Source organism: Puma concolor, chromosome A3 (assembly GCF_028749965.1).
Source record: "Puma concolor isolate L17-30 chromosome A3, mPumCon1.1.hap2, whole genome shotgun sequence".
NCBI lineage: Eukaryota > Metazoa > Chordata > Mammalia > Carnivora > Felidae > Puma > Puma concolor.
Window position 1 is genome coordinate 8,747,097 of NC_141669.1, and position 24,739 is coordinate 8,771,835.

Consider the following 24,739-nt stretch of genomic DNA (forward strand, 5'->3'; position numbering starts at 1 on the left):
ACGTTAGAGGCAATCGAGGATGTACGCTTTCTTCCAGAGGATCAGTCAGCAGGTATTTCGGGAACAGCTGATACGCGCTGGGCCGTGGGGCTGGGAATACAGTGGCAGTGCAGACGACGTGCTTGTTTGCAGTATGAGGAACCGTCCTTTTCTCTAAAGGACAGAGCGGGACTCGCCCGGAAGGAAGGAGTCTCACCGCTTCGTGGCTTTTTAATTATCCACAGCTGTGGCAGAAGATCGAGGACGCCGAGTGGAGACCTCAGACCTACCTGGAGCTGGAGGGCCTGCCCTGCATCCTGATCTTCAGTGGGATGGACCCTCACGGGGAATCCTTACCAAGGTGAGGGGAGGGGGGCTTGTGCCCCGGGGGGTCTTCGAAGGGCCACAGGCACACAGCTTTGGGGGGTTGCAGGCCAGGCTTCCCCTGTCCGACGGCAGGTGGAATCTTTACATTCAGAGTCATCAGAGATTTGTGTTCATTACGACGGTTTTCCAGCCGACGGCAGTGAGATGTCTCTGAGGTCTGGGCCGCTTTTCCTAGTTCTTAGGCGCCATTTGGGCCGAGGGCGGGGTGGGGTGGCTGTCTCTGGGCTCCGTGGGTGGAGGTCCGACAGCTGGAGTTAGGGTTTGATGGCTCCCTCTGTCTCTCTGCACGATGATCACCATGTGCGTTAGGGATGGCTGTTCCAGTTAGGAAAGTATCGGATCATCTGGGGGGCCAAGGCCACATTTCTCCTGGTGTCTAGGCTGCTGTGGCAGCCGGGCCCTCCTGGGGTGGGAGGTGTTCTGGGAGGTGGCAGGCAGCTGATGCCACGTAGGAAGAACCCCTTCTTCCACACATAATGCTATCTCGAAGGCTGTTCCCCTGGAGACCACAGCCACGGATGGAGAAGTCAGCCACAAGCCCCCTCAGCGTCTCCTGGGGTCTCTAGACCGTCACACAGACAGGTAGACACTCAGGACAGAAAGTCACTGGGCCTCCAGTAAGGCAGGTGCTTGAATTGGTGATGACAGGTTGGCTTCTAAAGATTTATTTAATTCCCATGGAGAAGAGCAGGCAGCCAGACTGTGGGGCCTTTGCACGTCTTTCCTGGTAAAACGAAACAGTAAGAGTGGTCGTTTATCGAGCTCCTGTTACGTGCTGGCACTGGACTAGATTCTCACTGCCATATTTCATTTTACTCTCACTATAACCCTGGGGGAAGGTAATATTTCAGAGGTCCTTTGAGCGGTGAAGGAATGGGGACTTCCAGAGATTAAGCCTGGGTGGCAGACCATGGACTCCAGGCTGCCCAACTCCAAAGCCTGGGTTCCTTCCACAAGGGCCACGGCACGCAGCGTCCTCACGGGCCAGAACGTTTGACCTTGGTTGTTGCTTTTCGCGTGGATTATTTCTTCCCATCCCTTGGCTCCCTAAGGACTAAGACCGCGTCTTTAGCGATCTTAGGTTTGAGCAGACATTCACGGAGTACCTTCTTTTTATCAGGCTCCGCGCCAGACTTTCAACGCAGCGTTTACTCCTTGCAACAACAGCATCACTCTCCTGCTTTGTAGATGAGCCAATGGAAAGTCATTTGCCTGAGGCCATAGGGCCTGATTGGAACCCACACCTGCCTCTCTCCAGGCCTTTTGCTGTTTCTACCAAGCCCCCCGAGCCCTGCGTCAGCCTGTCCTCTGGGTCCCCTCCTCTGCCTCTTTCATCGCTTGCTGGTGTCTGTCCCTCCAGACAGACTCGTATTTCTAATATGGCAGTGATCTGATTGCTATCCAGCTCCGTCCTGGGCACGTTTTAAGTGTCGATTGAATAATTAAACATCCCACTGAACTGCATGTCGTCCTCAGACAGTGCACTTCGATGGCTCTTAATGTTCACTCTCCCCTTTCAGATGAAAAAAGTCTGAGCCTGCAAGACGTTGCCCAGCTTGCAGAAGGTTCTGGCCCCAGGAAGTGGCAGAGCTGGGGTGCAAGCCTGCTTTTCTTCTGGCCTGAAAGCACTCTTTTCATGACACACAAGACAGGGCTGAATACATAGCAGGTGCCCCAGGAGACTTCACGTTCCACAGACTTGGTTGCCAAAGGCTCACCGTGATGCCGTCTGCTTCTTTGTTTAGACGAGTCCTGCGGCCCTGAAGAGGGGGCAGGGTGCTAGTCCCGATCACCATTTATCCCAGCACCGGGAGCAGTGCCTCCGTTGTAGAAGATACTCAGTAGATCCCTTCTTGTTCCCTCCAGGTCTCTGAGGTACTGTGACCTGCGTCTGATAAACTCCTCCTGCTTGGTGAGAACAGCGCTGGAGCAGGAGCTGGGCCTGGCCGCTTACTTTGTGAGCAACGAGGTTTCTTTGGAGAAGGCGGCCCGGAACGAGCCCTTGGAGAGCGATGCGGAAAAGCTGAGCAGCACAGACAACGAGGACGAGGAGCTGGTGACGGAAGGTGAGACGTGGTGGGTCTGCTCCCCCCTGTTCTTCCCCGGGGGGGCTGCCTGCACTCGTCCAGATGGCTGTGACCCTCGGGCCCCGGGCGATGCTCAGCAGCTCCGACGAGAACCATCTGGATACGTCTTTGGAGAAGATGACGAGTCCACTGTTGAATTCTGATTCTGCTCTCTCCCCCGCCTTTTTTTTTTTGTTGTTTTTTTTGGCGGTGTGAGAAAATGGGAATCCCCATGGGTTCTTCCTAGCTCTGGAAGTCTTAGAGAATAGGAAGGAAAGTTGGAGTTTCTCAGGACTCAGGTTCAGAACTGCTCTGTTTGACTCGTTCGTGGCCTTACCCTCTGGTAGTGTGAATCAACAGGATGTGTCCGTTATCGGGATTTATGAGAAAGACTCAGTTTCCTTTGAAGAGCTGGAAATGCAGCCCCGAGTCGTAGTGGGGCAGGTAGAGCAGAGCACAGCATGTGGCTGTCGTCAACAGCAAGGAAAAAGACAAAGCTGTCGATGCAAAACCGCAAAGTGTTTGTGGGCTAGACGGTGTAGCAGGGTCGGGAGGCCAGGCTTCTCTTCCCGGTCGTCTGCTGGCTGTGTGACTTGGGACAGCCGTGCCTCGTTTCCTGGCCTCAGACTGCTCACCTGTAAGACGGAGTCTAGAAGGCCTGCCGTGCAGACTCGTAGCTTCTTTTCACAAACGTGAACGTGACCCCGATGTTAAAATGCCTGTTGCCCGTGGGATGAGTCCACAGTCTGGGTGTTTCACAGCCTACCTCTCTAGCCTCAGTGTTCATTCATCTCTGCTCTCAGCCCCCCGCCCCGCTGTTCCCCGTGCTGTTAGCCACTCTCACCTCTTGGGTTCCCTGGCTGTGCTCTGCTCTTGTCACATCTGGGCCACACAGAGGCTCTCCCCCTGGCTTTGAGTTCCCCCACCTCTGGGCTTCACCTAGAAACCCCTGCTGGCCCCTCAGAGCTCAGGTCGGGTCACCTTTCCAGGAGATCACCTGCTCCTGCTTCCCTGTGCTGGGTGGGAGCCTGGCCCCCCAGCGTCCAGGTCTCTGTCCGCACCTCTTACGCTCCCTTGTGGCTGCGGCTCACGGGAAGGGGCCCCATGAGCCGTGGGCGCCTGGGTGGCCTGCCCTGTGTCCCTCCCCACCTGCCTCCTCAGGGCTCTGTCAGAGGTGGGTGCCTAGAGGATGCTAGCCGGGTGGCTGGGTGGGTGGGTGGGTGCTAGGTGGGAGCACAGCTTGCAAACTGTGAAGTGCTGGGCGGGCACGCGAGGTGGGGATCACGAGGCATTTTCAGCGAGCGGGTGTCTTGGGGCAGGCTCCACCTCGGAGAAGAGGAGCCCGGTGAAGCGGGAGAGGTCCTGCTCCCATGATTCGGCATCGTCCTCCCTCTCCTCGAAAGCTTCCGGTAAGTCTCCAGGTGGGAGAGTTGCGTGTTGGGACGTTTCTTTTTGAGATTTCAGAGAATGAAAAGAGATCCTTAATTTTCACCTAGAACTGGAAAGAGAAGGGACCCTTGGAAGAACTGGGCTTTCTGAGGGAGTAGTTGTGTTTCCGGATTGGGATCTGGGACGTGAGGCGTTTGGGCAGGACCTCAGCGTTCCCGGGGGAAGATCATGGACACCGCCCCCCTCGGCCGGTGCTGGGCGGTGTGGCCTTGCTGCTCCGCAGGGGAATGAATCCCTGCGCCTTCGGGGAGGAGAGGGGCTGACCTGAGGTGTGCTGGTCGAGGCTGAGGGCAGAGAGAAGTGGACACAGATTTCTCTGGGGGGGGGGGGCAGGAAGCAGCAAATGGCAGCAGGTGTTCACCCAGCCCCGGACCCAGACCACGGGGAAGGTGGGTAAGATGCCCAGTCTCTGCCTGAGAGACGCCTGGTGTCTGGGAGCGGTCAGGACTGGCACACCACCAACGACACCGCCTGTCCTCCTGTCGCAGCCGTTACCGAGAACCGACTTGGCATCTGAGTCAGGGCATTGAAAGACTAGATACGGTCCTGCCGTCAGGGAGTCCGTCGTTCCTCTTCAACCACGTTACGTTACCAGAGAGGCTGTCTTATCGTTTGTGCACACATGGTCACGAATGAAGGGTGACGGTCGCACGTACGAAGAGGAAATTTTGTCTCCGGTGGGGGCAGGTTTCGGCCCAGTCGCTGCCGGTTTCAGAGGGCAGCTGGCCTTTGGGTCTCTTTGGGAAGAGAAGATCTTGTGGACGGAGGAGGCTCAGGCTGTGGAAGTGAGCGTGATTGATGCTCGGGCACAGTGAACGGTCACACGGGCTGCAGCTCCGGGCAGGCGCCTGGCCGCGGTCAGGGCGTAGCTGTGGGGGTCAGAGCCTTCCTGGCTTCTGCCCCTCCCCACACAGCCCTCGTGTGGGGGTCTCCCCACAGTTGTGGCCAGAGGGGGTCAGAACGAGGCCTCCTCCACATGGGCCCGTAGCTCTGTGGCAGAAGGGAGACCTTCTCCTCAGCTCGGGTCAGTCAGCAAAGCCAAGTGCGGCGGCCTCCGGGGTCCGCTGCCCCAAATGGTACGGGGAGCCTGGGGCTCCAGGGTGGAGCTGGCGAATGGGTGAGCGAATGAACCGATGCTATTCAGAATCGAGAGGAGTGGTGGTTTGCTTCTTCCCCAATCCTGGCCTGACCGCTTTCTAGAAGGTTCTGGGGGCACACTGGTCCGTGCAGTGTCTTCAGGAGTAGAGGGTCCAAGCTATGAGCTGGCCTCTGTCCTCCTGGGGTTCTTCAGTCAGGTGAGACAATTTTCTTAATCAGGACTCCTCAGAGGGTCCTGAGGTCGTAGGGGTCTCTGATGAGATGCCTTTCGTGCCCTTGGGTACAACCCATGCGTTTCAGACGTGAAGGACTTGGGGGCCCAGGGAGGTGAGGCTTGGCCGCAGCCACACGAGTCAGGGTGGGGACCTGGGTGGGGGTGAGTCTCATCTGATAGACTGACAGAGCCCCTGGATTCAAGGGGGGGCAGAGCAGCTGAGGTCTGGGGTGGATGGAGAGGAAGGTCCGTGTGGGTATCTGTCCTCCGGGTCCTAGCAGGCTGGCCCTCACAACCTAGGGAAGTGGATGAAGACATCGGGGTTCCCTTGGTCTACTTTTGCAAACTTACGCCTCTTTCACGTGCTTTGGGCCCATCTGTCCCCTTGGCCCCAGGCCAGGCGCCCAGGTCCCTTACTGCCTCCCCGTCTCTGGTCTTCGGCTCGTCCCTTGACTCTGAGCCAGTCACTTCAAGTGCCTTGTCTGAGGACGATGAGGTATTTCAGCAGGAGTCAGGCCTTTGGCGGAGGGCACTGGCCGGTGCGTGCCCTCCCTCGAAGGGTGCCAGGTGCCAGCTGCGGGGCTGAGTGGTGGGACCCTTGCGGGGGAGCTCGGATCCGGCAGGGAGGTCACCCGCGTGGTGTGGGGAACGGGCTGCAGGCCGAGCCGAGTGCTGCGGGGTGGCAGGAAGGCCTCTCTGAGGAGCGTGTACGGGGTACCGGGCCTCCCTTAGTCTGCTCTCCACACCGGCCCCTGGGGAAGGATGGTGAAGACAACCGTGCAGTGTCCCATCTGCCCTGCTTCCTGCGGGGCCTGTGGTCTGCGGGGCTGCCGTGAGCTGAGATGATAAAAAGGAGAGCAGGGTGCCGGCCCCGTGTGCCCGGCTGGCCACGCTCACCAGGGTCTCAATGTGCTCCACGTGGGGGAGGGGCCGAAGAGAGTCCGTATTCGAGCGGCTGCTGTGTGGGCTGCGTTTCCTTGCCCGGATTCTCCTAAAGGTTAAGTCAGGTCTGGTGTTTGGTAAAGCCCACTGGGTCCTGTGAGTTTCGCTGCCAGTTTGAACCAGAAGCCACCACTGTCCTGGCGCAGAGGTGAGATGTGAGCTCCGTGAGGGTCTAGAAGGGAGAGGCGTTCCGGGGAACACGTGCACGGGGGGGCCAGAGTTCGCTTGAGCCCTGGAGGCAGGATGTTGTGGAACAGGTCCGGTCAGGAGGTTGCAGAGGAGAGGCTTTTGAGGCAGTGGGCAGGGTGTTGGGGAGGGTGTGGGCTGAAGTCCTGCCACAAGGCACCTGCTCTCTCCCTTCAGCAAGTCTTGCTTTTGTCACAGAACCAAAGGGTTGATACTTGCCCAGAGGTGGAATTGCGTTCAGGAAGATCTCCAGCGATTGTCTAGTGCGGGGGTGGGGGGGGGGGGGGGTCGGTGGGGGGGGTTTGCACTGCGGAAAGCAGAAAGGTGGGCTCCTTTGCGAGGGTCCTTCCCGGGGCATGACTGACAGGTGCATCCCTCCCCAGGCTCGGCACCGTGCCGCGAGTCCTCGGCTCAGCCCGGGGCGCCCTCGCAGGGGGAGCAGGCCCGATCACCGCAGCCCTGCGGCCCGTCGGAGGAGGGCAGGGCCCCCGGGGAGAGGCAGAGGCCCCACGCTGGCCGGGGACCGCCGTCGGTCATCAGCAGGCGCAGCCCCGGGCTGGCCGCCCAGCCGGACTCCGGCCCCAGGACCAGCCAGAGGAGCGTCCAGGTGTCGGTCACCCCGTCGTCCTCCCAGCTGTCCTCCTCCGGCTCGTCGTCCTCGTCCGGGGCGCTCGTCCCGCAGGCCTCCCGGTGCTCCCTGACCAAGGCCTGCCGCCAGCCGCCCGTCGTCTTCCTGCCCAAGCTGGTGTATGACATGGTCACGGCCACCGACAGCAGCGGCCTGCCCAAGGCCGCCTCGCTCCTGCCCTCCCACTCGGTCATGTGGGCCAGCTCCTTCCGCCCGCTGCTCAGCAAGACCATGACGTCCACGGAGCAGTCCCTCTACTACCGGCAGTGGACGGTGCCCCGGCCCAGCCACATGGACTACAGCAACCGCACCGAGGGCCGCGTGGACGGCTTCCACCCACGCCGGCTGCTGCTCAGCGGGCCCCCTCAGGTGGGTGCCGCCCTGCGGGGGCCTGGGCCCCGTGGGGGTTCTCGGGTCCGCGCCCACCGGGCCGGTGCGGGGGGGCCGACACCCTCACAGCTCGCCATCCCCGCAGCAGACCCTACAGCGGGCGGCCGGGTGGAGGCCGAGACCTGCCTGCCTCACCCCCCCCCCCCCCCGACGGCCGGCCGACTTCCGTCCTCCGATCTCAGCGTCTCGCCTTGTGTGACGCGGGGGCCGGGGGGCTTCTCTCCGGGTGCTTCTCCGTCCGACTGTGACTCCGCTTTCCCCACCTTGTTTCGTTCGGTCCCGTGGCCAGTCCATGCCAGGTAGAAACACACACCAGCCCCCCTGCCCTGGGTTCTGCGCTGGAGGATTTTGGCCGCCTGTCCCCATCCCAGCCTCTCGCCCCACTGTGCTTTCCTAACAACGAAAGGCCATTTCACTTGTCAAAATGGCAGACATCTGCCAAGAGTCCGGAGCGTGTGAGGGAAGACCGGGTCGGGTCTTGGAAGGGCCTTTGTTGGAACCGTGCTGAGGTGCAAGGTGGGCTCTCGTCTGGGGTCAAGTTCGGCCTCGGGTCTCACCTGACACCCCGCGTGGGATCCGGCCTTCTCTGTGCCTTGGTGTCCTCACCTGAGAATGACGTCAGAAATGTGAGCACCGGGCGAGGGAATCCCCGCAGGGTGCCTGGGGCACGGCCTGACCGTGGAAAGCATGTGTCCTAGTTATTCCTGTCCCCATTAGTATTGCCACTGTCACAGTGCGAGACTTGCTACCTTCCAGCTCAGTGTATTAATTTCCTTATGATGACCCTGCCCCAAGAAATACAACCCCCCCCCCCAAATATGTGTAAGAATGTTCATTTTAGAATTGTTTGCAATAGTGAAAAAAAGCGACTGGAAACAATTTAAATTCCATTGGTCAAAGTTGGTTGAGTAAATTCGGGCACAACTGTGTCATGCAATTCAGCCTAGGAAGTTGGAGTCAGAGGCCTGTATACTGACACTGAGGTTTAAGATATTTAAATTAAAAAAAAAAATTAAGTTATAGAATAATACATGCATAGTGTAATGTCAATGGAAATAAAAAAGTATCAGCGTGTATGTGTACGTCTCTGTGTGTGAAAAATACCCCCCAAAAAATTGCTGGCAGGATTGCTGCTGAATTGTTAACCTGGAGAGGGACCAGGATTTGTGACCATTCTCTTTCATTGTCACCATGTGGTTCTGGAATTTTTACGGGAGCATGTGTTAATTTTTTTTTTTAATTTTTTTTCAATGTTTATTTATTTTGAGGGAGAGACACAGCATGAACGGGGGAGGGGCAGAGAGAGGGGTAGACACAGAAGCTAAAGCAGGCTCCAGGCTCTGAGCTGTCAGCACAGAGCCCGACGGGCTCGAACTCACGAACCGTGAGATCATGACCTGAGCCAAAGTCGGGTGTTGAACCGACTGAGCCACCCAGGCGCCCCTGTTAACTTTTTATAAACTAGAAAAAGGGGTCCTGGTTTCTCCACACTGTCATGTTATTGGATATCTCAATCTTAAAGAAAATTTTGTCTGTTTGATAGATGAGACCTAGTATCTTATAGTTTTATTAAGGTTGAATATATTTTTATATATTTCTTGGTCACTGCTATGGCTTTCACAGGGATTTTCTGCTTTGTTTCTCCTGTTTATTTTTCCTTCAGGCATCTGACATTTTCCCGTTACTTTGCAGGAGCTCTTTGGAGGTTACAGAATTTAATCCTCTGTCTACTGCATGTATCGCAAATATTTTCTCTGAAGCTTCCCCCAGTCGTATTTCATATTTCCTTAAGTCATTTCTGTTCATCAACATTTGTTGAGTGCTGGCTACAAACCAGGCATTGAGCCGAGAGCTCAGAAAGCACATTCCCGGAGTAACAGGGTGGGAAGTTGGCCCACAGGTGCCCATTTAACCAACTGTGACCAAGTTTTACGAAGATTCATGGTGTCCTAGCCTGCTGCTGGGCTGAGGGAACAGGGACTCTAGGATACAGGAAGGAAGAGCAGGAAGGAGAGAAAAATAATTTTATTTCTTTTCCTGGTCTTAGGAGAGGAGAAATGAGATGCCAGCCTTTTATGTCTTAAGATTTTATTCTCTTACCATAGACGTATTAACACAAGAATAGCAATCTGTAATTGTGCAAGATTCTCTTAAGACATTATTATGCTTTATGTTGGCAGTTCATTTTTTGAAGCAACCTTCCTTCAGTTTGTGGTAAAGTCCTATTTCTAACAGCTTAGAAAATGTGACCGATTAAAACTAGAGACACATTGCCGTGATTTATAAGCAGGCGGGTCTGCCGCTCACGGAAGTCCCTCTGCAGCCTGCCGTGCTTCTTGGGGCCACGTTTCCCCAGAAATGGCTTTGCGCCCCCCAGGTTCTCGCTTTAATTAGACGAGGTCTTTGAAAAAGGTGGGTGAAACGAAGTGGGTCCGGTGCTCCGGCCGGTGCCTGCACGTAGATGGTGTGCGGACTGTGGGCTCCAATTTCAATGTCTTCACAGGTTGGGAAGACAGGTGCTTACCTGCAGTTCCTTAGTATTTTGTCCAGAATGCTCATCCGGCTGACGGAAGTGGATGTTTATGATGAAGAAGAGATCAATATCCGTGAGTCGTGCGTTGGTGACCCTTGGGGTTGGAATCCTCTGTCACTGGTTGCTCGGGTTGACTTTGTGTCTTTTGCCCTCCAGATGGAATTCTCAGATCAGTGACCACGCTCACTGCCGGGGCCTTGTGGGGTGCTCTTGTCTCTCCCTTGTCTGTCGTCATCTTGCTCAATATCAGAATAGTGCCTGGGAGGCCTTCATGGGGATGGAATTACTCCACTAAAAATAACTACTGTTTACGGAGTATCTTCCAAGTGGCAAGCAGTGTGCTGGGTACCTTACATAAATGGCCACTTTTAATTTTCTGCACATTACCATGAGAATAATTGCTTATTTCCTGATAAGTAACTTGCTCAGGAACCCAGCTGGGAGACAGCAGAGCTGGAACTGAGCTGGATTTGACCGCGGCCTTCAGAAGTGGGGTTATCCATCCGGGCAGGTCCCCACTCAGGCAGCCGAGTGCATAGGTCAATATCTTAGGGCAAAACCCAAGTATATGACATGTGGGGGAAAGCCATTTCTCCTTATTCTCGGAACAGAGTTTGCCCTTATTAAGGTAGGACTGTCTTTGAGCCGCTGTTTTATGCTCCATTGTCTCTGCATACTTTCTTTCACCGGCTCGTAAACTTGGTCTGGTAAATGAATCTGTTGCTTTGGGAATTAAAATTTGTGTGAGGAGTCCGGTCCGTGTTGCAAAGAAAGGGAACCAGTGAGTTGCGTGGAGGCTAAATGGCACTTCTTTTTATTTATTGGTATTGTTTACGTGGGAAGTGTACGACCTGATGATTCGATACACATGTACGTTGTGAAATCACCACTGCGGTCAAGCTAACTGACATATTCGTAGTTTCCAGGTTCATTGCAGTGTTATTCACGGTAGGCGAGATACACAAACAACCATATGTGGTCCCTTGATGGATAAAAGGCCATTAGCAGATGAATGAGTAAAGAAAAGTGTGGTATATACACGCAGTGGAATATTATTCAGCCTTAGAAGAAAGTCCTGTCATTTGCAAACACAACACTTCTGTATTCTTTACATGCTCTTGACCGTGTTTGAGTTTTGACTTGAAGGAAATCTGGAACCAAGGAAGCCCATCCAGCCCTTGGTCGTTCCTTTGAAGGAAAAGGAGAGAGGCTCTCCTCTCTGAGCTCTCACACTACCCCGCCCCACCCACAGTTTGGAACTTTATTCCAGATGAAAACCAGCAACCCTGTTGAGTCTCTGTGTCCTCTCTTTCTTGGATACCCCATTGACAATGACAGGAGTTGAACCCAGCTTGTTAAACTTCAAAGCCCATTTTCTCAGATAGTCTCTTAATACGTTGGTTTTCTTGGTAAAACGTGGATAATTTCTGTTTTACGGGGCATTGTGAAGGTTGAATGATGTTCTACATATGAAGCCTTGAGCTCCTACTAAATATGCAATAAACATGCCTCTCTTCTTTCTTTCTTCCCTTCCTTCCCTCCCCTCCCTTCCTTCCTTCCTTCCTTCTCTTTCTTCTAGACAGGTACTCTGGTCATGTGTACATATCCTAGATGTAAAATCAATATGTTACATAATTTGAGTTGGATCAACTAGACTTTTTTTGCTTTTGAGCCAGCAAGCAATTAGTGTGAGCGTCATAGACTACACCAATTATCGCAAGATGATACACGGCGAGTGTAAAGATGGAGTTTGGACCACATGTGGTGTTGGCATTCAGAAGGGAGGAACCAATGGGTCTGAACACTTGGAAGAGGCTTTCTAGAGGTGCAGTGATAGGACGTGGCCATATTGGCTGCATAGCGTTTAGATCTCAAACAAGAACAAGAATTATGTTAGGTTCCATTGGCGTTGGGAACCTACGTATGTGGGGGATGGCGCTGGGGGGAGGCTCAGAGCAAGTGGTAGGTATATTGGGAGTTGCTGAAGTCAGTGGGGGAGCCAGGAAAGCAAACTCATCCCGTGGGAAACACAGCATAGGCAGGTCCTCTGGTTACGAGGTGGACCTAGAGGCACCTCTTGCCTCCTTAGAACAATCCTGAAAATGCAGTATGTTCTGGGAGCTTTTGAGATACAGTAGCACCCCTCCCCCCCAGTAGCCCATAGACTCAGTGATAGCTCTACCACAAGCATTGTCCTTGGACACATTTCAGAATCAGTCAGTCTCAGGGCATCTGGGTGGCTCGGTTGGTTAAGCATCCAACTTCACCCAAGATCACGATCTCACAGTTCGTGAGTTCAAGCCCTGCGTCGGGCTCTGTGCTGACGACTCAGAGCCTGGAACCTGCTTCAGATTCTCTCTCTCTCTCTCTCTCTCTCTCTCTCTGCCCCTCCCCCACTCACACTCTGTCTCTCTCAAAAATAAAATATAAGAACGTTTAAAAAAAATTTTTTTTAAATCAGTCATTCTCATTTCCTAGTTTGTCACCTGCCTGTGTTTCCAACAATCTTACAGACCTCAGAGAGGAGTCCGATTGGCATTACCTCCAGCTCAGTGACCCCTGGCCAGACCTGGAGCTGTTCAAGAAGTTGCCTTTTGACTACATTATTCACGACCCGAAGTATGAAGACGCCAGTCTGATCTGTTCGCACCTTCAGAGCATGAAGAGTGAAGGTCAGACTTCTAAATCTCTTGCCCCACCTTCCTCCAGAGTCCAGGGTTGAGCCTCGCAAAGGGCCGAGTGGAACCGTGTCGGTGGTGAGCTCGGTGGTGCGGTGGTGAATAGCCAGCAGTGCCTGGTACAGAACTGAGGTCACCGCCCCACCAGACGAAGAAGAGCTCTTCCCGCGAAGGCAGGCTTGCGGCTTAGCGCATGCTGACCTTGATGTGCGCTCTCTTGGCGGGTGGTCACGGTCAGAATATCCTCAAGGTTCTGGTTAAGAGAGGATAAAAGGCGTGGATGTTTATGTAGGAATTTGAGTTGTCCTCACGAAATGCACCCATCTCCCTCTCTACCCTCAGTGTCCTGTTTTCTCCCTCTTCCTTCGGGGACCACCGACTTTCACAGCATTATGACCCTGCAGGGTTTCAGGGTCACCTTCAGCAACCATCAGATATTCGTGGCCGGTGCGATATTAAGCACTGACCAGAACAGTTTGGTGAGTGGAAAGGAAAGGAAGATACTCACCAGTCTCCGTGTCAAACCGATAATTGTCTCTCCCTAGAACCATGTTCAGCGAACGATCCTTCATACAGACCAGTCCCTAATTAAGGTTTAGTGTTAAAGTCTTCATCTCGCTAAGTCCTTTGAAAAGAACAGAGACAATTCCTCTGTAGTGCAGGGTCTGCGTATGAAGTCGGCCACCCATTTGCATTGTCAGGTGGCGAATCCTTAAAGATGTGCTCATAGGATATTTGTGGGCCCGTCGGCGAGACCCCTCGTGAACGTGGTCTGTTAGTTTCTCCTGCTGAACCTCTGTCGTTTCTGACCCGCCGAGTCACCTCGGGGCCCGGGCAGGTGCCGTCGCACAAAATCCTATTACGGCATTTCAGTTCCTTCCACTTCGAGCGGGCGGCGGAGAGAATGTCTGTCCTGTCCTCCTGCGGCTCTGTAACGCCGGGGTTTCCTGCAGCCAGGGGGACGTCCCGGAAGCCGGAGGAGCTCTACGTGCGGCGCCAGACAGCGCGGATGAGGCTGTCCAAGTACGCGGCCTATAACACATACCACCACTGCGAGCAGTGTCACCACTACATGGGCTTCCACCCCCGCTACCAGGTAGGCCGCGGGGCGCAGAGGCCCTGCGTCTCCAGGAGCACTTGCGGCGGCCCTTCCACACGTTCCTCGGTGTTTTCATTCCGGTTGCTGGGGGGGGGGGGGGGGGGCGGGCGTGGAAAGTTCCGGAAGCTCTTGCTTCCCAGTCTCCTGTATCTTCAGTTCCCTTCATTAAGCTGCAAAATTATTGCCGACGCTACAGAAACCGTGATTCTCCTGGGATTACACGTTTACCAGTAGCAATATTAACTGACTGCGGATGTCTTCGTTTTCTTGACGTCCTGGCAATTGCCAAAGTTAGTTCAGTGCAGCAGGCACCGAGTGCTTCTGCACCAGTCACAGAGATGAATAAGCTTTATCCCCGTATTCAAGACTCACAGTTTAGGGGCGCCTGGGTGGCTCAGTCGGTGAAGCGTCCGAGTTCAGCTCAGGTCATGATCTCGTGGTCTGTGAGTTCGAGCCCCGCGTCGGGCTCTGTGCTGACAGCTCGGAGCCTGGAGCCTGCCTTGGATTCTGTGTCTCCGTCTCTCTCTGCCCCTTCCCTGCTCACGCTCTGTCTCTCTCTGTCTCTCAAAAATAAACAAACATAAAAATAAGACTCACAATCTAGGGGTAGAGAGATGCACTTGGACAGGGCAGAACTTCAGAGCAACGTAAAGCTGACAAGAAAAGCAGTAATGTTGGCACGTAGAAATACTTAGAGAAGGAGATCGGAACGTGCACTTACTGAGCACTTACTACATGCCAGGCAATGCACCAGGCACTTTCGATATGTCCATATTTCCTCTAACCTTTATTTTTCTTGTTTTGAGAGAGAGGGAGGGAGGTGAGTGGGTGAGTGAATGGGGGAGGGGCAGACGGCGAGGGAATCTCAAGCAGGCTCCACGCCCAACGTGGAGCCCGACGTGGGGGCTCAAACCCCGACCGTGAGATCATGACCCGAGCCGGAATCAAGAGTCAGACGCTCGATCAACCGAACCGCCCAGGCACCCCTTCCTCTAACCTTTTTACGTGATAGAAAATGATATTTACGCCAGACACTGGGGCAAATGGATTAAGGCTGTTGCCCCTGGGCTCTGCCTGTCTCAGGTTCTGGCTGGTCACCTGCAGGTGGCTGTGTTCAAGGCACACCTCCAGTTCATTCAGAGTGACTGGATAGGGAACTGCCCTGTCTAGCTTTTTATTCTCACTAAAACCGCACAAGGAAATAACATTATCCCCATTTTATAAATGAAGATACTGTCTTGGGCAGGGAGCAGAGGAGAGGGTTTTGAAGAATCAATAAGAATTTGCCAAGGGGCCGGGGCAGACAGAAGCATGTGAGTAGAGGGAGGCACGGGGTCTCTGGGGGAATTAGAAGGGATTTCAGTCGGGCATCGCTGGACCATAAGGTGCAAGGCGTGGGCGAGCCCAGGAGAGGATGCTGGGGTGGGGGTGGGGGGGGCGGAGAGACACCACAGAAGGCCCCGGGTGCTGGGCGGAGAGCGGGACGGGGGCTTTTCCAGGGAGAATGGCATGGAGCGGCCTGATGGGGGCCGAGCTGCCTTCTGCGTGGTCTCGTCGTGGCCACGTGGAAATTCACAGCGGGCCTGCGAGGCTGGTCGCGCAGAAGCAGTAGCGGGTGGGGTTTTACGTCTAGTGTGTGTTTTCATTTCAGACCTAAGCAGGGAAAGGGGAGGAGCAGCTAGAGCTGGTGTGCGGAAAGCCCATGCCTTGGCTGCTTCCAGAAGGGCCTTGGCACCTTCCAGAGGTGGCCTGAGCACCGGCCTGCCGCGTCTGTCCCTTTTGCAGAGGGACGCAGCAGATAGGGGCTCTAATTCTCCCACATCCGCCGGGCCTGGAGCTCAGCTGTCGCTGAAGTAGCACCCGTCTTCTTTTAGACGGTTTAAAAACAAAAACAAAACTATGCGATTTTACTGTAGACAAAATTAGAAAACACATATGAGCAGTTTTTTTTTTAAGAATTAAAAATAGTAATCCTGTGCAGATAAACCGTCCTCATGTTTTTCCCCGTGGAGATGAAGTTATTCTTTCAAAGCGGAGAGTATGTACGTGAGAGCGTTCTCTTAATTTTGACATTAAAGAAACGGAGACCCGCAGGCTGTAGAGTCGTGGTCACCACGGTCGGCGTCTGCAGTGAGTTAACAGAACCGAGCGCGGAGACCCCAGCCCCGCACCCGCCGTGTTCAGGGTGCTCCGGTCTGGGGGCTCTGGCTGCAGGGGACTCGGAACCAGGCCACGGGAGGAGTGCTGAGGGGCACATGACATGCCCGCTCCCTGCTGGCCTTTCTGTGCCCCTGTGCACCCTGGAGTCTTTTCTCTCCTCTCACGGCTCCCTGATCCGTTGTATGAAACTTCCTCAGTTACACCGCCCCCTTGTTGCCTCCCCAGGTCAAAATCTTTTTCTGTCTCATCTCTGCCCCCAAAGGGCTTTGTGGTTCTGGGGGAGCCACAGTGGGAGTGACGGCCCATGTGCCCTGGCCTGTGTCCACCCCCTCCAGGCCTCGGGGAGCCTCAGGAGTGGCCCGCACCTGCTAGCTGCAGGTCTGGGGAGGGGTCGGGGAGGGCTGGATGCCCGAGCTGAGGCCTGAAGGAGGCTTGGGCAGAGCCACGGGGCGGGTGCGGGCCGACCGGGAGGGGGTGAGGGGACGTGAGCCTAGACCCTAGGGATAGGAGTGAGCCCAAGACCTCTGAGTGTCTGTTTCCACATCCATAAAGAGGGGATGGTGAAACTACCTGCTTCATAGGGTTAATTACAGCCCCAAAGGGTGGAGGGGGCCGAGACAGCGCGTGTGACGGAAGTGTGCAAGCGCGTGCAGTTATTGATAGTTTTATTAGTGAGTTTCTACGCATAACGCCTGTGATGGGACATTCCATTTACTGGCATTAAGCAATGAGACGTGTGGTGTGAATGCTTTAGCGGGTGACCTAGCACGAGTCCACAAGGGGTTGGGGCCAGAAGTGGCGTCACCGGGTGGAGCGGGATCAGAATGAGGGGTGGGGGTGGGTGGGGGCGCCTGGATGGCTCAGTTGGTGAAGCATCTGACTTCTGCTCAGGTCATGATCTCTCCATTCCCGAGTTCAAGCTCTGCGTCAGGCTCTATGCTGGCAGCTCAGGGTCTGGAGCCTGCTTCGGATTCTGTGCCTCCCTCTCTCTCTCTGTCCCTCCCCTGATAGCACTCTGTCTCGCTTTCTCTCGAAAATAAATAAACATTAAAAAATAATAATAGTAATAATGAGGGGTGGGGGGAGGGTCCGCAACCGAGTGGGCGTGGCCTCGGGTGTCTGTCCAGCCGCAAGACCTGGGCGTCCACGCTTCGTACCGGGGCCAGCCTGTGGGTTTCTCAGGCTGTGGGGCAGGTGGCAGTGACCTGTGTGGTGTCACGGCCACGACGGGCCTGGGCTCTTCTGGGAGGTAATGCCGGACTCTGACGACAAGCTCTGTCCTTTCCCCTCACGCCTCAGCTCTATGAGTCCACCCTGCACGCCTTTGCCTTCTCTTACTCCATGCTAGGAGAGGAAATCCAGCTACATTTCATCATCCCCAAGTCCAAAGAGCACCACTTTGTCTTCAGCCAACCCGGAGGCCAGCTGGAGAGCATGCGGCTGCCCCTGGTCACAGACAAGGTACGGCTCTGGCTCCGGGGGGGGGGGGGGGGGACACAGAGTGGCTGCAGGTGACCGTTGAGCTGGAGGCTGTGGTTGCCTGATGAGTCAAGGGCAGGCGGGGACTGGTGTGTGACTGAACGTGGAGTGGGCTGGGGTTAGGGTCACTCCGTCAAGTTCCGGCCTTGCTCTACCGTTGTCTGGCTGTGTTGTTTTGACTTGTCACTGAATGTCGCCAAGCCTCGGTTCCCTCACCCTGTACGCTTCGGCAGCAGTCACTCTCGCAGCAGCTTCTTGCGAGCATCGTGGGAATAACCGATGTGAGGCACCTGCACAGTGCCTGCGAGGTGACAGGTGCTGAGGAGGTGTTCGTCCTTCCCCATTTTGTCTCGAATAAGCTGTTGCGGAACGTTTTAGGAATTTATTTATTTATTCTGGCAGTGAGAATGAGCAGGGGAGGGGCAGAGAGAGAGAGGGAGACGGAGAATCCCAAGCAGGCTCTGTGCTGTCAGCACAGAGCCCAACAGGGGGGCTCAAACCCAGCTGCAGGGACTACTCTGTCACGGCCAGCCTCCTCTTCTGCCTTCTTCTGTTCTTTGGAAGCGAAGCCCAGATGGTGCATCATGTCATCCGTAGAAGATAAATTTTCTCTCTTGGACGAGCTCGTTCTTAATAACTCGCCGTCTCTGTGACCAGCATTCTTTTTTGTTCGTTTGTTTGTTTAACAAAAATTTTATTATGAAATGTGAAACGTTGACAAAAGTTAGGAGGTAGTTCAACAAACCTCCCCGCAATTTATCATCCAGATTCAACAATTACCAACATTCGGCCACATTTAGTTCATCTGGGTTTTTTTCCCTTTGCTGAAGTATTTTATCTTTTTGTTAACATGAAATGTATTGTCAAATTGGCTTCCATACAACACCCAGTGCACATCCCAACAGGTGCCCTCCTCAATGCCCATCACCCCCCCCCCCCCCATCAACCCTCAGTTTATTCTCAGTATTTCAGAGTCTCTTATGGTTTGGCTCCCTCCCTCTCTAACCTTTTTTTTTTTTTTTCCCTTCCGCTCCCTCATGGTCTTCTGTTAAGTTTCTCAGGATCCACGTAAGAGTGAAAACATATGGTATCTGTCTTTCTCTGTATGGCTTATTTCACTTAGCATAACACTCTCCAGTTCTATCTACCTTGCTACAAAAGGCCACATTGCATTCTTTCTCATTGCCAAGTAGTATTCCATTGTGTATATAAACCACAATTTCTTTATCCATTCATCAGTTGATGGACATTCAGGCTCTTTCCATAATTTGGCTATTGTTGAAAGTGCTGCTATAAACATTGGGGTACAAGTGCCCCTATGCATCAGCACTCCTGGATCCTTGGGTAAATTGCTGGCAGTGCTATTGCTGGGTCATAGGGTAGATCTATTTTTAATTTTTTGAGGAACCTCCACACTGTTTTCCAGAGTGGCTGTAGCAGTTTGCATTCCCACCAACAGTGCAAGAGGGTTCCCGTGTCTCCACATCCTCGCCAGCATCTATAGTCCCCTGATTTGTTCATTTTAGCCACTCTGACTGGCATGAGGTGATATCTCAGTGTGGTTTTGATTTATATTTCCCTGATGAGGAGTGACGTTGAGCATCTTTTCATGTGGCCATTGGCCATCTGGATGTCTTCTTTAGAGAAGTGTCTATTCATGTCTTCTGCCCATTTCTTCACTGGATTATTTGTTTTTCGGGTGTGGAGTTTGGTGAGTTCTTTATAGATTTTGGATACTAGCCCTTTGTCCGATATGTCATTTGAAAATATCTTTTCCCATTCCGTTGGTTGCCTTTTAGTTTGGTTGATTGTTTCCTTTGCTGTGCAGAAGCTTTTTATCTTGATGAGGTCCCAATAGTTCATTTTTGCTTTTAATTCCCTTGCTTTTGGAGATGTGTCATGTAAGCCAACATCCCTGATAAATATGGATGCAAAAATTCTCAACAAGATACTAGCAAATTGAATTCAATAGCATATAAAGAGAATTATTCACCATGATCAAGTGGGATTGATTCCTGGGCTGCAGGCCTGGTTCAACATTCGCAAATCAATCAATGTGATACATCACATTAACAAATGAAAAGATAAGAACCATATGATCCTGTCAATCGATGCAGAAAAAGCATTTGACAAAATTCAGCATCCTTTCTTAATAAAAACCCTCGAGAAAGTCGGGATAGAAGGAACATACTTAAACATCATAAAAACCATTTATGAAAAGCCCACAGCTAATAGCATCCTCAATGGGGAAAAACTGAGAGCTTTCCCCCTGAGATCAGGAACACGACAGGGATGTCCACTCTCACCGCTGTAGTTTCACATAGTGTTGGAAGTGCAAGCATCAACAATCAGACAACAAAAGGAAATCAAAGGCATCCAAATTAGCAAAGATGAAGTCAAGCTTTCCCTTTTTGCAGAGGACATGATATTATACGTGGAAAACCCGATAGACTCCACCAGAAGTCCATGACCAGCATTCTTAGAGGCCCTCCTCATCGGGACGCTTGGTTTCACAGATCCAGCCTGACCGTCTCAGAGTCAGCTCGCTGCCTGCCCCCAGCCCCGGCCAATGTGACCCTTGTATGGGACGCTGCTTTTCGATCTCCAGAGGGCCAGTACCTTAGGGTGGAATAATCTTTCAGACCTGGCAGTCTTTTACCAAGCACTGAAAACATTTGTAAAGAACAATGGGGGCCTTTATTACAGGGCGTCTCCTACCCAGTGGGCTGGGGCGGGCTGTTGCACTGGCGGAGGGTTTCTCTGTCCCCCCCCCTCGCTTTTCCAGCCAGTTCCAGCCAGTTCCAGCCAGAACTGGGTACGGGCACCAGGTGCAGCACAGCTTTTTTGTGGCAGGTGCTCTGAGGAACTCAGAAGGAGTGGAAGGCCTAGCTCAAGCAGAAGAACTTTTCTGTTGAGGGCAGAGTGGAGGAAAACCCAGTTCTTGATATAAAAGATTCACAACCGGAGTGTATTAGGAGCTTGGCTGCAGGGATGAGGGACTGAGGGATTTAAATCGTCCAGACTAGTATACACTCCGCACATATTCAGTGCCAACACGGGAGGGGGATCCGTTTGGGTCACTGACACATGCCAGTTAGTTGCGGTTGTGTAACTGACCGTTCCCAAGCAAGCCCTCACTCCGCTTGCGATTCTTCGGGCTGGCAGCTTGGGCTCCGTCCCGCTGTGTGGTTACCCTGGCTTGTTGCGATCACTCGTGTCTGTGGTTAGCTGCCAGGTCAGCTGGGGGCTGGCCGGGCGAGGGTCGCCTCAGTGGGACGCCCATCCCTGCCCGCTGCGGTCTCTCCTGCCCCAGCAGGCCAGCCCCGGCTCCTCCCGGGGAGGGGTCTGAGAGAGAGAGGGTGGAATGTGTCCGTCCTCAGGGGGCCAGGCTCGGAACGGGCGCAAACCATCGTGTTCCCGTCGTCTTCTCGGGAAAAGCAAGTCCCAAGGCTAAGCTGCATTCAGTGAGTGTGGAAACTGGCTGCGTTCTCTTACCGGAAGCTTCCGCGAAGTCCCATTTCAGAGGGAGGGGAGTGATCGTGACCGTATTCACAAACACTTCCCCTCCTCATTCGTCTGCTTTCCAGAGCCACGAGTATATAAAAAGTCCGACGTTCACCCCGACAACCGGCCGTCACGAACACGGACTCTTTAACCTGTACCATGCCATGGATGGTGCCAGCCATCTGCACGTGCTGGTCGTCAAGGAGTATGAAATGGCCATTTATAAGAAATACTGGCCCAACCACATCATGCTGGTGCTCCCAAGTATCTTCAACAGCGCTGGAGTTGGTAGGCATTTTTTAACGTGCCCTGCGTGGTAAAATTCCTGCGAACGGAGACTTTTGGGAGACGGTCCTAGAGATGAATGGGTTAAACATTCTTCATCAGGCTTTTTCATCTTGAAAGCTATAGCCTTCTTCTGTGTTTGGTCACTGCTTTGATTCACATTCTCCACGGTCAGAGACAAGGATAAGCAGACAAATGTGTGTGCAGGTTGGTGCTGTTTGCCCCTCAGCCTGGGGATGTCCGTCTCCCTCTTTTGAGCAGGGAGTTTTCCTGGGCAGAAAGAAACGTGTCTTTGAAGCACATCATGCAGCACATCGAGGCGTCCCCCAACATCACCCACTATGCCCTGATTGGCATGCGGAAGTGGTCCAGCAAGACCGGGAGCGCCGAGCTCCTGTTGGGAGCTGGCTGGTCATGGGCTGGGGCCTCGCTGAGCCGTTCTAACTCCAGATGGGGCCTTGGTCCTGGGTAGGGCAGACCTGAGGGTGGGCCTGTCCTGGGTAGATGTCTGTGGACCCAAGAGTGGGCCTGGGGTTTGCCCATTTCAGGCGCCGCCCACTTCCTGATCAAGGAGCTGTCTTACCACAATCTGGAGCTGGAGAGGAACCGGCAGGAGGAGCTGGGGATCAAGCCACAGGACATCTGGCCTTTCATCGTGATCTCGGACGACTCCTGCGTGATGTGGAACGTGGTGGATGTAGACTGTGGCGGAGAAAGAAGCAGGTGAGATGCCCCCCACCGACCCTGCAAGGAACATGAACCTGTTCCTTTTTTTTTTTTTAATGTTTATTTATTTATTTTCTGGAGAGAGCGTGAGCAAGGGAGGGACAGAGAGAGTAGGGGGACAGAGGATCCAAATGGGCTCTGCGCTGACCAGCAGAAAGCTGGACGCGGGGCTTGAACTCACGAACTGTGAGATCGTGACCTGAGCTGAAGTCGGACATCAACCTACTGAGCCAGCCAGGTGCCCCAAAGCTGTTCCTTTTCAATGGGGGCTTCTTAGCTACCTCCTGAGGACCACAGAGGACACCGCATCTTAGAAGGCACAGTATGTGGTTCACATGGCCTTGTATGTCGCAGGCTCTCTATTCCAAGGCTCTTATTCCTTGTATGTCCAAGGCTCTTATTCCCAGCGTAGTTTTGAGGTTTCAATTTTTTTTAAGTTTCTTATTTTTCATTTATTTTGAGGTGGGGAGGGGCAGAGAAAGAGAATTTCAAGCAGGCTCCACACTGTCAGCGCAGAGCCCGATTTGGGGGCTCAGACTCACAAACCTCAAGATCAGGTCCTGAGCCGAAATCAGGAGTCACATGCTTAACTGACTGAGCCACCCAGGCGGCCCCTTGTGTTTTTAACTTTTTAAAACTTTTCTTGGATGTATAATACGTACAGAAAATCACACAGTATATATTCAGTGTAAAATACCTACAGAAAGTAGGACACATATCCAGAAATTTTCACACACTGATCACCCATTTAACCAACTCCCGTTGGAAGAAATGGGACATCACCAGTGGCCCAGAAATTCCCTCCTGGAGCCTTCCACACCCTCCCCCTGCCGCCAGCCTAATTCCTAGCAGCCAGCTGCATTTTTATTTGCTGTGTGACATTAGTGTAACAACTAAACTCTGAAGGGTGTGCCTGGAGGTGGGCACCAGAGGGCACAATGTAGGGAAGGCTCAGTAGATAGACTCGGAACATCATTGGTAAAATACTTCCTTTTGTGATTTTTGCCACATGGATGTTTCAACTTAGGGCTGCCTGATGACTTCTGATTGTTTTGGCCTTTTTTTTTTTTTTTTTTTTTTTTTTTTTTTAAGAAACGTGAGGTCAGTTCACCTCTTTAATGTTAGTGGTACCCTCCTGTGACAATTACCACTAGTCCCTGTTCTTCTAGAGAGAAAATGTGTTCCGGATGATAGAGCTGCCCGTAGTTTATGGGAGCAGTTCTGCTTTGCTGGCAGTATTCTCCCTGACACTCTTCCAAAGGCAAGAGCTCAGCTGGGGGCTGAGACTGGGAGAGAATTGAGCCTTCATTCTGCGTTCCCGAATTCTATTCTGAAGCAGCCGTTAACGCCCTGGCATGTCAGGGCTGGCCAGGGCCCTAGAGAGTTTATTTAAGCCCCTTGGCTGGGGAAAAGCAAGCTGGGGTCCAGAAGAGTTGAGCTGCGTGCTGGGGCCCAGCTCCTAGCCCTGGAGCCCCTCCCGCCGGCCCCCTCCCGGTCATCAGGTGTCCCTGTCGTCGCCACGGTCCTCAGACAGTGGCAGTCAGGGTGGGGGGGTGAATTCCCTTACTGGAATTCACAGCAGAAAGCCTCGCTCTCCCCACCATTTTGCCCTCAGGTCTGCAAACGGGAAATGCAGTGTTTTAGCCTGATGGGGAGGAGGTAGGCTTTGGAGACGGTGCTGTTTGAGCCCGAGCTCTGTTGAGTGACACCGGGCAAGTTCTTCAGAGCCCCTTTTTTCCTCATTTGTAGAATGGGGATGATAGGTCTAGGTCATGAGGTTGCCGTGAGGATACATAATAGTAGATGTGACCCGCTTAGCCTGGCGCCCGGCACTCAGGATGGCAGCGATGGGCTCCACGTGCTCCAGCCCTACCCAGCTCCTAAGCATCCAGTCCTGGGGGCCCTGCTGCTGTTTGCCCCTCAGCCTGGGGACGTCCGTCTCCCTCTTTTGAGCAGGGAGTTTTCCTGGGCAGAAAGAAACGTGTCTTTGAAGCACATCATGCAGCACATCGAGGCGTCCCCCAACATCACCCACTATGCCCTGATTGGCATGCGGAAGTGGTCCAGCAAGACGGGGAGCGCCGAGGTGCGGGAGCCCTTCTCCCGCTGCCACGTGCACGACTTCATCATTCTGAACGTGGACCTGACCCAGAACGTGCAGTACAACCAGAACCGGTGAGTCCCCGCCCTCTGTGGCCGTCGGCACCGCCCCCGGCCCAGAGCCCGCCCTGAAGGGCAACCTTAGGCCTGGGGGACGGCGGCCTCCCCGCTGCGGGGCCAGTGGAACCGGAGGCTTCCTTCCCGAGGCATTGCTCTGGCCCTGCTTTCAGCCCTCAGGTTTTGGGGTGGGTTTTTTTAATGTTTATTTTTTTATTTTGAGAGAGAGAGCGCATGTGTGCGTGTGTGTGTGTGTGTGTGTGTGTGTGTGTGTGTGTGTGTGCGCACAAGTGGGAGGGGAGAATCCCAAGCAGGCTGATAGTGCTGATAGTGAAGAGGGTTGATCCCACAGACTTCGAGACCCATGACCCAAGCTGAAATCAGCCCTCAGTTTTTTGTTTTTAATTTTTTTGTCGTATAGGGGTGCCTGGGTGGCTCAGTTGGTTGAGTGTCCCATCTCTTGATTTTGGCTCGGGTCATGATCTCAGGGTTTGTGAGTTTGAGCCCCACATCTCTCCCTGCCCCTTACACACGTACACTCATGCTATGCTCTCTCTCAAGATAAATAAACTTTTATTTATCTATTTATTTTAAAAAATTGTTTTAATGCTTATATTTGAGAGAGAGAGAGAGAGAGAGAGAGAGAGCACGCATGTGCACATGAGCATGAGCGGGGGAGGGGTACAGGGAGAGAGAGAGACAGAATCCAAAGCAGGCTCCAGGCTCTGAGCTGTTAGCACAGAGCCCAACCGCGGGGCTCGAACTCACAAATAGCGAGA

General features: G+C 53.5%; 1 protein-coding gene across 8 annotated transcripts in view; it reads left to right on the forward strand.

The window, feature by feature from the left end:
• The window catches only part of GREB1 (growth regulating estrogen receptor binding 1), a 144,773-nt gene that overhangs the window by 112,952 nt on the left and 7,082 nt on the right, over positions 1 to 24,739 (forward strand). For all 8 annotated transcript variants that reach the window (XM_086700039.1, XM_086700037.1, XM_086700035.1 and 5 more), the window contains 11 exons: positions 225 to 340; positions 2,233 to 2,432; positions 3,752 to 3,841; positions 6,705 to 7,318; positions 9,843 to 9,945; positions 12,386 to 12,544; positions 13,504 to 13,646; positions 17,109 to 17,270; positions 20,876 to 21,080; positions 21,626 to 21,800; positions 23,760 to 23,978. In XM_086700039.1, coding sequence (XP_086556165.1) covers positions 225 to 340; positions 2,233 to 2,432; positions 3,752 to 3,841; positions 6,705 to 7,318; positions 9,843 to 9,945; positions 12,386 to 12,544; positions 13,504 to 13,646; positions 17,109 to 17,270; positions 20,876 to 21,080; positions 21,626 to 21,800; positions 23,760 to 23,978 — 2,186 coding nt within the window. The remainder of the gene's footprint in view (positions 1 to 224; positions 341 to 2,232; positions 2,433 to 3,751; positions 3,842 to 6,704; positions 7,319 to 9,842; positions 9,946 to 12,385; positions 12,545 to 13,503; positions 13,647 to 17,108; positions 17,271 to 20,875; positions 21,081 to 21,625; positions 21,801 to 23,759; positions 23,979 to 24,739) is intronic.